General features: G+C 40.3%; 1 protein-coding gene across 1 annotated transcript; it reads left to right on the top strand.

Annotated features, from left to right (window-relative positions):
* The first annotated feature begins 6395 nt into the window (after positions 1-6395).
* Positions 6396-8795, top strand: LOC128196232 (uncharacterized). Its single transcript, XM_052876472.1, has 2 exons — positions 6396-7428; positions 7585-8795. Exons 1-2 carry the CDS (start codon positions 6396-6398, stop codon positions 8793-8795), a joined length of 2244 nt encoding a protein of 747 aa, XP_052732432.1.
* The last annotated feature ends 6346 nt before the right edge of the window (positions 8796-15141 follow it).

Raw genomic sequence — 15141 nt, 5'->3', positions numbered from 1 at the left:
ACCCTAGAACTCATATAATCAATATGCATGTAGATTCAAACACATTATGATGCAAAAATCTTTACTTTTAACAAGATAGAGAGATGAAAGACATAGAGAGAGAACAACTTAAATCAAAAATCAAAATAAACAATTGCATTAATTGAACGTAAGCGCAGAATCCATAATGGAATTACAGCAGAATAGCCCTAGATGCTTAGCTCTCCATGAATGGAGTTGAATACATGATGAAAGAAAAGTGAGAGGAGTATGAGAGAATGAATGAATTAAGTGAAGTCCCATTTTCTACCTCCCTTGCGTCTCTTTATATAGGACTGATTGGGCTTGGACTTTGAATAGTTTGTTGATAAGATATTTTCTGTTCATATATTATATCTTTCAAATATTCATTAGATTAAATCATTTTTAAAGAATATTTGATAGATATTAACTCAATTATCTTATATTGTATATCTTCCTAATAACTAAAAGATTTAGATAATGATAAAATTATTTGGAAGATATTTTTTGTTGATATTCCCAAATTAAATTCAACAACTGAATTTTATCTTTTAGATTTTCTGACTTTCCAAAATTGCATAAATACCCTGAAATTTCCTCTATTTTCACTTTAGCCCCTTCAGAATTCTCCCAAATTGCACCAAAACCCCTATTTGACCAACTTTTACCAGCTTTGACTGAGGAAGGGCGCGACCAATGAGAGCTTGCCACGTGGTATAAAATTCATTGGTCGCACCCTTCCTCAGTCAAAGCTGGTAAAAGTTGGTCAAACAGGGGTTTTGGTGCAATTTGGGAGAATTCTGAAGGGGCTAAAGTGCAAATAGAGGAAATTTCAGGGTATTTGTGCAATTTTGGAAAGTCAAAAAATCTAAAAGATAAAATTCAATTGTTGAATTTAATTTGGGAATATCAACAGAAAATATCTTCCAAATTATTTTATCATTATCTAAATCTTTTAGCTATTTGGAAGATATAAGATATAAGATAATTGAGTTAATATCTATCAAATATTCTTTAAAACTAATTTAATCTAATGAATATTTGAAAGATATAATATATCAACAGAAAATATCTTATCAACAAACTATTCAGAGTCCAAGCCCAATCAAGCCTATATAAAGAGACCCAAGGGAGGCAAAAAAAGGGACTTCACTGAATTCATTCATTCTCTCATATTCTTCTCAATTTTCTTTCATCTTGTATTCAACTCCATTCATGGAGAGCTAAGCATCTAGGGCTATTCTGCTGTAATTCCATTATGGATTCTGAGGTTAGATTGAGTTAATGCAATTGTTTACTTTGGTTATTGATTTAAGTTGTTCTCTCTATGTCTTTCATCTCTCTATCTTGTTAAAAGCAAAGATTTTTGCATCATAATGTGTTTGAATCTACATGAATATTGATTATATGAGTTTTAGGGTTTCTAGGTTTAAATATAGAATCTACCTTGATTTAATTTAGGAACTTTCATATGATTAAATGGTTTTAACTATCAATTGAGAATGTACTTTGATTGATTAGTAATAATTTCAACTATAATCAATTGAGAATTTACTTTGATTGATTAACTTTTAATTTGGTTAGGAGATTTAAGAATAGACATGATTAAACACAATAGAATTTGATTGAGAATGTACTTTGGTTGAATTTATTGTGAATAAGAATAGACATGATTAAACACAATAGAATTTGATTGAGAATGTACTTTGGTTGAATTTATTATGAATAATCTAGTAAGGTTTTGCATTTGATTGATAATTTACTTGGGTTAAGTGCATGATCGCCCTCAAATTAATTAACAATGTACTTTAATTAATTTGAAACTTAAATAATAATCAATTGAACAATTATCTGTGAATAACCGATGATGAATCTATCTTGGAAAAGCAGTGCAATTACCCTATTTCATCATAACTGTTTTTAAGTTTCTTATTTATTCTTTAAACAGTCTTCAACCATTACTTTTATTCATAAGCATTTCATAACATTCATAAGAGTCAGATATTCGAAAGCAATTCCGTGTTCGTTGGGAGACGACTCAAGGTTATGTTAACCCTATCTACTGTCTTAAATACTACTTGGCAATACTGAAGTTGCCTAGAAAAGTAGTATTAATTTGATAGCTTCAACGATAGCCTATCAGGGAGCCTTAGCATCCAAAATCCTCCTCCAAGGGGTGAAAAAGCGCGTTTTTGCTTCGTTTCAGCCAAAGATACAAACCCTAGGACGTCCTAAAGCTTATATACTATTCTAAAAAATACAGAAAAGTAGGCCCAAGCCTAGAAAAGTGCCACTCAGCGATAGTAGCGCTTTTCACTTCTTCCCCTCAGCGTACTTTTCCACTCAGCGGTGCCAACGGGTACTAAAAAGTGTCGCTCAGCGGTAATTAGCGCTGAGCGGTACTTGCTGATTCTCTTCTTTTGCACTTTTTGTGTCCTTTTCTGTCTCCATCTCTTTCCTACTTCACTTCTTTCATCAAATTCATCTCAAAACCTGCAAAAACAAGGAAATCAAGCATAAAATCTGTCCAACTCTGTTATTTTAAATAATTCAACAAAATCATGAGTTCAAGCTAATTTCTAAGTCATAAAGGTTGTAATTGAAGTCAATTTTAAGTATAAAAATAACAGTTTTTCAACTATTATCAGTAGGTTCATAAATGGAAACGAAACAAAGGAAAAACATATTAACACTAATCATAGGAAAAAAATGAAAATCAAACCACGAAAAGATCCGTGGGATTATTAAAATGTAGAAAGATTCTTGTGAATGGAGGTTGTAGCGTTTTGAAAGGGTGCAAAATCTAAGTCTTTCAACATTTTTCTTTGTTAAAATGTAAAAGGATTTTTTTGAATAGAGTCTCTTTTAAATTCATAAGTGTTAACATTTTTCGTTGGTTTGCTACCATGCCTTCATCGTTAACAAAAAAAGTTCTTCGTTTAGTAGAGGAATTGATAACAAACCAACGGAAAAAGTTAATATGAATTTGTTTACGGAAGTTCTGTAGTTTAGTGAAGGAGGAGTAGCGTTTTGAAAAGATGCGAAATCCAAATCTATCAAACTTTTCCTTTGGTTTTCTATACTCCTTTAATCCTTTTTGTGTCCTTGAAGGAGATAACAGAAAACACAAAGAAAAAAAATTAACAGATGGAGTTCATAGCAGAAATTTTATAAATGGATGTCTACAGGTTATGTAAGGCTCCAAAACTGTATTTATAGAAAAAAAGAATGACTGTTGGGAAAGGCCTGATGTGGGGTGACCTTTGGCTTCAATAATAAAAGGCAGTCCCAAGGCAAAGGTCGTTCCTTTTTTTTCTTTTTCCTTATTAAATTCTCATAGAACGTCGAACTCTAGGGACTTCGATGTGAAAGGTTTGTGACTATTCTTTTTTTGCTGTTACCAGAGGTTTTGAATTGACTCTATAAATATAATGCTTAAATCTATACAATTGCTGTGAGGTCTCGAAAATTTAACCACTGCCACCTGTCAAATCACGTAATTATTACTCTCAAATCCTGTCCAGAAATTTTAATTTAAGAAACGAACCCCACCCCTCGTTCTTGACGCCATTTAATGCACCCTCGTCACACGTGCAGTGCAATTAAAACGCACTCACACTCTTTCTGCATGCATCTGCCAAGTGTCACTTTAGAACGTTCGAAAACGTTAGTGGAATCCAAGTGGCACCAGGCGAATGGACGTTCGTCCTACGTGGGGAGAGAAATTACTTTTTTGGAAAACCCTCTCCCATTTCTCTGCATGCTTCATCTTCTTCCCCGAACTTTTGCTTCCAAATTCCCTGCCTTCTCTCTAGAACCTCCATCTTCTCTCTACCATATCTTACCTTCTTCTTCTCCGATCCAATTTCAGAGACCGTAGAAGCAATCCAGACGCCGTAAGCTTTCCATCAAACCGAACAAGTTCCAGTTTTGAATTCTGGTACGTTCGTCCCTTAGCTGTTCATTATTAGGGTTCATGCAAAAACCAAATATGGTTACATGCATTCTCTGTCTCTGAATCAAATTTTGATTTTTGGTTTGATTTTAGTTCCAAGAGTTGAGTAGTCTGAGGATAGAAGTGATAGTTAGGCGAACACGGATTTTCACATTAGGACGTTCGTTCACTACTGATCCAGGTAAGGGAAGCTTTAGTAATTTAATTGATACTGTATAATGTGCGTGACAGCATGAAGTGTACTAGATGTATGAAATGCATGATGTTTAACTGTGATTGAATGAACCCTGTTGTACTGGTTGTGTATGAGTGATATTGTATGAACCGTATGTTGAGATTGAAACGTATGAATTGGAAAATGGATGATTTCTGTAAGTTATGTATGATAATATGAATTCTGTAATGTATGAGATTTATGGTGGGAATAAATTATAAGATTATGAATCGTATGAAAAATGTGAGGTTATTGTAGATGAAAAATCTGGAAAATATAAGAGTCCTTACTTTGATAATGCACGCTCGTCATCGAACGGTCTTCTACCGTTCGATTTTTCCTGAAATTGATTTAGAATAAGAGTTCTTTCATTTGGAAAGGATTCGGCTTAAGAACGAGCGTCCTCTGGTGAAAGTCTAGGTTTGAGCGTTCGGCTCATCCTAGTGGTGTCCAATGATTTTAAATAATTGAACTCAGATTCGTAACGCTCGGTCTTATATCGAGCGTTCGATCTAATTAGTGTTCGGTCATCTACTGAGCGTTCGTCCAAATGGGCTCTCGGTCTTGTATCGAGCGTTCGTCCTAAGTGGCGCTCGGTCTCAGACCGAACACTCGTCCTTTTCCGTAAAATTTCAACGAGCGATAATAGCGTTCGTCCTGAATGAAAATAGCGTTCGTCCATAAAGCTAATTAGCGTTCGTCCAAACAGTAACTTTATATCCGCTACCGCGTTCGGTCATTGACTGGCGGGTAGTACCTTTTATAAATTCGTGTCCGTTTTAATATCTAAAAGTCTTATGATGTTTTATTCACTTGGATTCAATCTAATGTCCTTGAAATTAAATTATTCTAAGTATCAGTTAAATCGTTCTAGAGTCAGTCCATTTAGTTGATTCAAGTAGTAACAACGTTCGTCCTCGGAAAGACGTTCGTTTTTCTTCTGTCAGAAACGAATGTCTCTCGGCATCATGATGACGTTCGTCCTCATTATGAAGGGGTCTGAACGCTCGTCTTTTTAGGGAAGTGGAACTAAGAATGAAAATGTGATGTTGAGGGAAGTATATATTGTGCGAACCATATATGAGATGAAACTATGAGTTTGGAATTTGAACGAGCGTTCCAAGGAGGAACGTCTCTCTGATTTGAATATGATGAGTTGTATAGTATGACCATGGTAAAATTACTGATGGCTGTTCATCCTGATATTCCGTGAGTGCTCGTCCTCAAGTAGAGGGGAGTAGGTCCTGTGTGGGAATGGCAGGAGGCCCTAGTCCTCTTGAGTACTTTGGACTGATAGGGCTAACCTCGGGTGGCAGCTGATGAGTGTTTCCAGTTACCACACCACCCGAGTGCAAGAACGCCTGTAGTTACATGGATTCATACAGTCCGGACGGTCGGTCTTATGAGAGTTTGGATGATTTATTTTACGCTTTGATGTATTGTTATATGTCTCGTATGTTAATTGCTTATGTTAAATTGTTATATGGGTTGTATGAATTAAACTACTTAAGCTTACCCTGTGTCTTTTTCCTTGTGTTGTCGTTCGTCCTTGAACGTTCGTCTTGTCTATGCAATGATCATCCGTGTGGATGTGAGCAGATGGGGAGGCGTTGCTTGAAGAAGCGCTGGAAGAAGATAATTTGGAGGACGCCAATCTGGTTGACGTAGAGGTGAAAGCCGAGCCCTAGAGCGCTCGTTAGTGGTAGCTGTCGTTTTCTGTTAGCTTTTGGGACGTTCGGTTAAAGTTTGTAAAACCGTTCGTCTTTAAATTTTGAATCACTGCTGCATGGTATTTTGCCCTGTACGTAAGAACGTTCGGCTTTGTATTAATTTTTCGTGTATAGTGTAAGACTGCATGTTTAACTATTAATTGTAATTAATTCTAATCTATGGTAATTACTATATTTTGGGATGTTACATTAGTGGTATCAGAGCAGTTTTGTTCTTTTGAAGGACACTGTAGGATTATGAGTGCACTACGTTTTTGTTGTGTGCTTAATATGTGTTTGAATGAGTTAATTCTCAACTCTTTGAACATTACTAACGTTCGTTTTCTCTGTGTCCAGAGAATACATGGCACCTAGAATTCCTCCGCCACCTCAACCCAATGAACCGGATACGTCCAACAGCGCTAGGTTGTTGGAGACAGTGATCGACAGGCTTCAACAGCAAAATACCACCCTTATGGAGCAGAACGCTACACTGATGCAGCAAAATTAGGCAGCTATGCAGAGTCTGGAAGCCTCTCGATCCAACTCTGAGGCGACGCAGCGGCAGTTAATGGAGATATTGGCTGCAACCAGGGGCGCGGCAGGAGCGTCCTCTTCTAACGCTGCCCCGCCTACTGCTGAATGGAGTTTAGAAAGCTTTCTCCAACACCATCCGGCCAAGTTCAGTAGGAAAGGTCTTCCGGATGAAGCGGATCAGTGGCTCAGGGATATGGAGCGGATTTACAATGCTAAGAGATGTCCGGACGATAGCCGTTTGGCATTTACTGAATACTTGCTGACTGGTGAAGCAAGTCACTGGTGGACGAGCATGAAGGCGATCTTGACGGACGCTCATAGTCCCGTGAATTGGGCAGTTTTCAGGACGAAATTCTACGAAGAGTACTTCCCGGACAGCGTACGTTATGCTAAAGAAGTGGAGTTTCTACAATTGGTGCAAGGGGGAATGTCGGTATCAGAATATACTAATAGATTCAAGCATTTGGTCCGTTTTAACACCATGGCTACGAGCGAAGAATGGCAATGCAGGAAGTTTGAAAACGGGCTGAGGAGCGACTTGAAGGTATTGATATCCAGCTTGTGCATTAGATCGTTTCCTGCTATGGTTGAGAGGGCAAAGGTATTGGAGAAGAACGTTGCTGAGGCCGAGCAACAGAAGAAGCAACAGTTGAGCAGGGGGCCGGTGTTAGCAAGGAATAACTCTACTGTAAGACGACCCCCGTACGTTCGTCCAGGCCAATCCTCTGGTGGATCCCAAGCCTTGGCTACTGTCGGCCAGTCTGGACAGCTAAGGAGTTTGGCATGTTTCCAGTGTGGAGGACCGCACTTTAGGTGGGCTTGTCCTCAACTGAGTGGGGGAAAATACTGCACTAAATGCAGAAGGAGCGGACACTCGGATCAGGAGTGTAATATGGGAGGCCGTGCGGTAGCAAGACCACCGAACGCTGGAAGAACACAGCAAGGTAGGGGAGGACGTGCACAGGCAGTTGGACGAGTGTATGCTATCACGGGTGCTGAAGCTGCTAGTTCAGGTACACTCATCATCGGTAATTGTTTGCTGTTTGGAAAACCTTGCTGCGTGTTATATGATTCGGGGGCAACACATTCCTTCATCTCGAAGGCGTGCGTTGAGAGGCTGGGGTTAGTGGAGAGTGAATTACAGTTCGACTTGGTGGTGTCAACCCCAGTGACTGGTGGGATTAGAACATCTACTGGTTGCTTTAGATGTACTATAGAAGTTGAGGGGCGTAGATTCAAAGTCAATCTCATATGCTTGCCTCTTCAAGGCTTAGAGGTGATTTTGGGGATGGATTGGTTGGCCACCAATCGCATTCTCATAGACTGTGGTAAGAAGGAATTAGTCTTTCTAGATGAAGGGGAAGAGGAGTTATCAGTGACACTCGGTCAGCTGAAGGAGGATATCGTAGAGGGCGCCTACTGCTTCCTGATAATGACGCACTCAGATGAGGAAATGGAAGGAGTGAAGTGGGGACGATCGTCACAAGATGAGCCGTATGGAGGACGATCGGTCATAGAAGAATTTCCTGAAGTCTTTCCAGACGAGATACCAAGACTGCCTCCTGTTCGTGAGGTTGAATTTACAATCGACCTGGTGACGACGGCAGCGCCAATCTCGGTTCAACCTTATAGAATGTCGCCTGCTGAGTTGGTTGAGCTTAAGAAGCAGATAGAAGAATTAATGGACAAGCAGTTCATCAGGCCGAGCGTATCGCCGTGGGGAGCGCCTGTGTTGTTAGTAAAGAAGAAGGATGGCAGTTCCAGGCTTTGCATTGACTACCGACAGCTTAATAAGCTTACTATTAAGAACAAGTATCCACTTCCGCGTATTGACGATCTGCTGGATCAATTGCAGGGAGCGAGCGTATTCTCAAAGATTGACTTACGTTCGGGCTATCATCAAATACGGGTGAAGGAAGGTGACATTCAGAAGACAGCCTTTAGGTCTCGTTACGGGCATTATGAGTATGTGGTAATGCCGTTCGGAGTAACGAACGCGCCAGCGATCTTCATGGATTACATGAATCGGATATTCCGACCCTACCTGGACAAGTTCGTAGTGGTCTTCATTGATGACATCCTGATTTACTCCAAGAGCCATGAAGAGCATGAGGAACATTTGCGGGTCGTACTGGGAGTGTTGAAGGAGAAGGAATTGTACGCCAAGCTGTCGAAGTGTGAATTTTGGATGAAGAGCGTGCAGTTCTTGGGGCATGTTGTGTCAGCCGAAGGAATTTCTATGGACCCGTCAAAGGTACGAGCGGTTTTGGAGTGGGCGAGTCCGCGTTCGGTTACTGAAGTGCGTAGCTTCGTTGGTCTTGCAGGCTACTTCGTTGGTCACGCGCAAGGATCACCCGTTCGCTTGGACCGATCGGTGTGAAGAGAGTTTCCAGGAGCTTAAGCTGAAGTTGACGAGCGCTCCGGTTTTAGTGATTCCAGACACTGCCAAACCATTCGAAGTCTACTGCGATGCCTCTCATCAAGGTTTGGGCTGTGTACTGATGCAAGAGAGACGAGCAGTGGCGTACGCCTCTCGACAACTAAAAATTCACGAGAAGAATTACCCCACACACGACTTAGAGTTGGCAGCAGTCGTGTTTGCCCTAAAGATTTGGAGACATCATCTGTACGGGGCGACCTTTCAGGTTTTCAGTGACCACAAGAGTCTCAAGTACCTCTTCGATCAAAAGGAGTTAAACATGAGGCAAAGGAGGTGGCTTGAGTTTTTAAAAGATTATGAATTTGAGTTACTTTACCATCCGGGAAAGGCTAACGTAGTGGCGGACGCACTAAGCAGGAAGTTGATAACAGTTGAAAAACTGTTATTTTCATGCTTAAAATTGATACTAAAAGCAACCTTTAGACTTAGAAACTAGCTTAAAATCATACTTTTATCCATATTTTCAGAAATAAGAGAGCTGGACAGGTTTATGCTTGATTTCAGTGTTTTTGTGCAGATTTTAAGGTGAATTTAGTGAAAGAAGTGAAGAATGAGAGAGAGGGAATCAAAAAAGGAATCAAAGAGTGCAAAAAGAGAAGCCGCAACTGCCGCTCAGCGGCAGTTTACCGCTGAGCGGCACTCAGAAGCTCACGGGAGGACCGCTGAGGGCCAAAATGGCCGCTGAGGGGAAGAACCGAGCTGACGCACTTACCGCTGAGCGGTAGTTTACCGCTGAGCGGCACTTTAATGGGCTTGGACCTAAAATTTTGTAATTTACGAATGATATATAAGCCTTAGGGTTTCCTAGGGTTAGGCATCTTTGGCAGAACGGAGGCAAACACTCTCTCTTCCACCCCTTTGAAGGAGGATCTTGGATGCTCAGGCTACCTCTTCACCTTTTTAGGGTTTATCCTTTCATACTTTCATTGTAATTCATCGAGGTTCACCATGAATATGGTGAACTAAACCTTGTATGTTTGTTGGGGAATCAATGTAATCTCTTGAAGCTCTCATATATGGAATTTATGCTTGCATCTTAATCTAAGATTTATGCTTTCTTTCATCATTAGTTAGGGTTTTTCCTCTTTGCTTAATGCTTGCATAGTTTAACTCATTCAATGCATGATCATTGGTTTTGTCGATACGGGCACGTACGGGGAAGTCTAGATCCGGGGAATTTCTCCCAATATTATATTGGTTGTCGTTAAGCTCCTGCACTTATGAACTAATCATTAGGAATGGTAGGAATTGTATGAACTCGTGATTAGGGAGAAGCCATCTAGAATGGTACTTTAGAGAGTGGCATTAACAATGATGATTTGAATGTTGAGTTCCTAAAATGTATGAGAGTGGATGAGATGAAATTGACCCCCAACAACATATTTATTCATATATTTCATTGAAAGTGTTTATCTTTCGTCTTTGCCATTGATCAAACTTCATGCATACATGTTTATTTTTTTGTCTTGCATATTAAAATCCAAATATTTCGTCTTTAAGTCTTAGTTAATCAAGAAACCAAACAACTAAACTAGGCCGTGAGTCCTTTGGGAAGAACGATACTTGGTCTTACCAAGTTTATTACTTGAACGATTCGGTCATACTTGCCGATTGAAAAACAAGTTTGTGACATCATATTTTGGTGATCATAAATTTGTCCATCAGAATTCGGTTCATGTTTCAGCTATGATGGTGAAAGAACTCAACCTGGTGGAAAGCTTTAGAGACCTAAGGTTGCAGTTTGAATTGGAGCCGAACAAAATTAAATGCTGCACCTTGAGAATAACAAGTGATGTGTTCGACCGAATCTGGATGAAGCAATGTGAGGATGACGAGCTGGTGAAGATTTTAAACGCGCTCGGTACGGATCAAGCTAAGCAGTTCAATGCGGGAACGGACGGCATGTTGCGTTACCTGGGAAGAACGTGCGTCCCTAATGATGGCGAACTGAAGCGAATCATATTGGAGGAAGCACATCATAGTCGTCTTAGCATACACCCTGGTATGACTAAGATGTACCAAGATCTTCGGAGTTCGTTCTGGTGGCCTGGAATGAAAAGTGATGTCGCTCGTTTTGTAGCGTCATGCTTGACTTGTCAAAGGGCTAAGGCGGAACACCAACGACCAGGCGGCCTACTCCAACAGTTGGAGATTCCAGAGTGGAAGTGGGATAGCATCTCCATGGATTTTGTGACTCACCTCCCGCGTACGGTCAGAAACTATGACTCAATTTGGGTGATCGTGGATAGATTAACTAAGAGCGCTCACTTCCTGGCCGTTAACTTGAAGATGTCCATGACTAACTTGGCTAAGCTTTACATCCGAGAGATCGTCCGTCTACATGGAGTGCCTTCAAGCATAGTTTCTGATCGAGACACGAGATTCACCTCTCGGTTCTGGTAGTCTCTGCAAGGTGAATTGGGGAGCAAGTTACAAATGAGTTCAGCGTATCATACGCAGACGGACGGTCAATCTGAGAGGACCATCCAGACGCTCGAGGACCTACTGAGGACGTGCGTCCTAGATCACATGGGCGCCTGGGATGAGGTACTGCCGTTAGTAGAGTTCACCTACAACAACAGTTTCCAGTCCAGCATTGGTATGGCTCCTTTCGAGGCTCTTTATGGACGTAAGTGTCGCACACCACTTTGCTGGTTTCAAGAAGGAGAGAACGTATTGAGTGGACCCGAACTCATACAGCAAACGACGGAAAAGGTGAAGTTAATTCAAGAGAGATTGAAGACGTCAAGGAGCAGGCAGAAATCATATGCCGACAGGAGGAGGAGACCGTTAGAGTTTCAAACTGGTGATCACGTGTTCCTTAGGCTTAATCCAACCACAGGAGTCGGCAGAGCCATGCGACCAAAGAAGTTATCCCCGAAGTTTGTCGGACCCTATCAAATACTAAGGAAGATTGGCCCAATAGCGTACGAGCTAGCTTTACCTCCTCAATTATCCAACCTTCATCCTGTATTTCACGTTTCCCAACTTCGGAAATACATAGCCAATCCCTCGCACATATTGGAACTCGAGGACGTTCGTCTTCGTCAAGACCGAACGTTCGAGATGAAGCCAGTTCGTGTTGAAGACGTTCGTACTAAGTATTACAAGGGAAAAGCCGTCCGTCTTGTGAAGATAGTTTGGGATGAGAAGACGGGCGACAGTACTTGGGAAATAGAAGACGCCATGAAGGACTTGTACCCTCACCTATTTCCTGGTAAGCTTTAATTTTCGAGGACAAAATTTTTTTTTAGTTAGGGAGAATGTGAGGTCTCGAAAATTTAACCACTACCACCTGTCAAATCACGTAATTATTACTCTCAAATCCTGTCCAGAAATTTTAATTTAAGAAACGAACCCCACCCCTCGTTCTTGACGCCATTTAATGCACCCTCGTCACACGTGCAGTGCAATTAAAACGCACTCACACTCTTTCTGCATGCATCTGCCAAGTGTCACTTTAGAACGTTCGAAAACGTTAGTGGAATCCAAGTGGCACCAGGCGAATGGACGTTCGTCCTACGTGGGGAGAGAAATTACTTTTCTGGAAAACCCTCTCCCATTTCTCTGCATGCTTCATCTTCTTCCCCGAACTTTTGCTTCCAAATTCCCTGCCTTCTCTCTAGAACCTCCATCTTCTCTCTACCATATCTTCCCTTCTTCTTCTCCGATCCAATTTCAGAGACCGTAGAAGCAATCCAGACGCCGTAAGCTTTCCATCAAACCGAACAAGTTCCAGTTTTGAATTCTGGTACGTTCGTCCCTTAGCTGTTCATTATTAGGGTTCATGCAAAAACCAAATATGGTTACATGCATTCTCTGTCTCTGAATCAAATTTTGATTTTTGGTTTGATTTTAGTTCCAAGAGTTGAGTAGTCTGAGGATAGAAGTGATAGTTGGGCGAACACGGATTTTCACGTTAGGACGTTCGTTCACTACTGATCCAGGTAAGGGAAGCTTTAGTAATTTAATTGATACTGTATAATGTGCGTGACAGCATGAAGTGTACTAGATGTATGAAATGCATGATGTTTAACTGTGATTGAATGAACCCTGTTGTACTGGTTGTGTATGAGTGATATTGTATGAACCGTATGTTGAGATTGAAACGTATGAATTGGAAAATGGATGATTTCTGTAAGTTATGTATGATAATATGAATTCTGTAATGTATGAGATTTATGGTGGGAATAAATTATAAGATTATGAATCGTATGAAAAATGTGAGGTTATTGTAGATGAAAAATCTGGAAAATATAAGAGTCCTTACTTTGATAATGCACGCTCGTCATCGAACGGTCTTCTACCGTTCGGTTTTTCCTGAAATTGATTTAGAATAAGAGTTCTTTCATTTGGAAAGGATTCGGCTTAAGAACGAGCGTCCTCTGGTGAAAGTCTAGGTTTGAGCGTTCGGCTCATCCTAGTGGTGTCCAATGATTTTAAATAATTGAACTCAGATTCGTAACGCTCGGTCTTATATCGAGCGTTCATTCTAATTAGTGTTCGGTCATCTATTGAGCGTTCGTCCAAATGGGCTCTCGGTCTTGTATCGAGCGTTCGTCCTAAGTGGCGCTCGGTCTCAGACCGAACGCTCGTCCTTTTCCGTAAAATTTCAACGAGCGATAATAGCGTTCGTCCTGAATGAAAATAGCGTTCGTCCATAAAGCTAATTAGCGTTCGTCCAAACAGTAACTTTATATCCGCTACCGCGTTCGGTCATTGACTGGCGGGTAGTACCTTTTATAAATTCGTGTCCGTTTTAATATCTAAAAGTCTTATGATGTTTTATTCACTTGGATTCAATCTAATGTCCTTGAAATTAAATTATTCAAAGTATCCGTTAAATCGTTCTAGAGTCAGTCCATTTAGTTTATTCAAGTAGTAACAACGTTCGTCCTCGGAAAGACGTTCGTTTTTCTTCTGTCAGAAACGAATGTCTCTCGGCATCATGATGACGTTCGTCCTCATTATGAAGGGGTCTGAACGCTCGTCTTTTTAGGGAAGTGGAACTAAGAATGAAAATGTGATGTTGAGGGAAGTATATATTGTGCGAACCATATATGAGATGAAACTATGAGTTTGGAATTTGAACGAGCGTTCCAAGGAGGAACGTCTCTCTGATTTGAATATGATGAGTTGTATAGTATGACCATGGTAAAATTACTGATGGCTGTTCATCCTGATATTCCGTGAGTGCTCGTCCTCAAGTAGAGGGGAGTAGGTCCTGTGTGGGAATGGTAGGAGGCCCTAGTCCTCTTGAGTACTTTGGACTGATAGGGCTAACCTCGGGTGGCAGCTGATGAGTGTTTCCAGTTACCACACCACCCGAGTGCAAGAACGCCTGTAGTTACATGGATTCATACAGTCCGGACGGTCAGTCTTATGAGAGTTTGGATGATTTATTTTACGCTTTGATGTATTGTTATATGTCTCGTATGTTAATTGCTTATGTTAAATTGTTATATGGGTTGTATGAATTAAACTACTTAAGCTTACCCTGTGTCTTTTTCCTTGTGTTGTCGTTCGTCCTTGAACGTTCGTCTTGTCTATGCAATGATCATCCGTGTGGATGTGAGCAGACGGGGAGGCGTTGCTTGAAGAAGCGCTGGAAGAAGATAATTTGGAGGACGCCAATCTGGTTGACGTAGAGGTGAAAGTCGAGCCCTAGAGCGCTCGTTAGTGGTAGCTGTCGTTTTCTGTTAGCTTTTGGGACGTTCGGTTAAAGTTTGTAAAACCGTTCGTCTTTAAATTTTGAATCACTGCTGCATGGTATTTTGCCCTGTACGTAAGAACGTTCGGCTTTGTATTAATTTTTCGTGTATAGTGTAAGACTGCATGTTTAACTGTTAATTGTAATTAATTCTAATCTATGGTAATTACTATATTTTGGGATGTTACAATTGCACAGTGTGATCATTTTTGAATAATTCATTTTTTAAGTTTTCTTGAAGTTGTTTTGTCGGATGGTTTAAAACAAAAAATTAAAAACATAATTTCTGCAAAAAAACGTCATAATACGCCTGACATTGGTCGTTCCTTTTTTTTTTATCTTTTTTTATTTTTCCTTTTTATCCTCCAATAACACGTCTATTTTGAAAATATTTGACGTCCTCTGTAGGGTCTGTTTTTGAAATGATTTGAAGGAGTTTATGAATTTTATGAATGTTGTAGCATTTTGAAAGGCCTTGGAATTGTTACAAGTTAACATTAAGAAATCTTGGAGTTGTTAAAAGAAATTTTATAAATGGATGTCTACATAAACAATTACTGTTGGGAAAGGCCTGAT

This window comes from Vigna angularis, chromosome 4, assembly GCF_016808095.1.
Source record: "Vigna angularis cultivar LongXiaoDou No.4 chromosome 4, ASM1680809v1, whole genome shotgun sequence".
NCBI lineage: Eukaryota > Viridiplantae > Streptophyta > Magnoliopsida > Fabales > Fabaceae > Vigna > Vigna angularis.
Note: the sequence above shows the minus strand (reverse complement) of the source record. Positions and strands in the feature narration are given on the sequence as shown.

What these genes read in the sequence shown, in the direction of transcription:
- LOC128196232 (XM_052876472.1), top strand. Translation starts at nt 6,396, where the DNA reads ATGCAGAGTCTGGAAGCCTCTCGATCCAACTCTGAGGCGACGCAGCGG. An exon ending in TGCTGAAGCTGCTAGTTCAG is followed by an intron (nt 7,429 to 7,584) that starts GTACACTCATCA and finishes TGTCAACCCCAG; the next exon opens with TGACTGGTGGGATTAGAACA.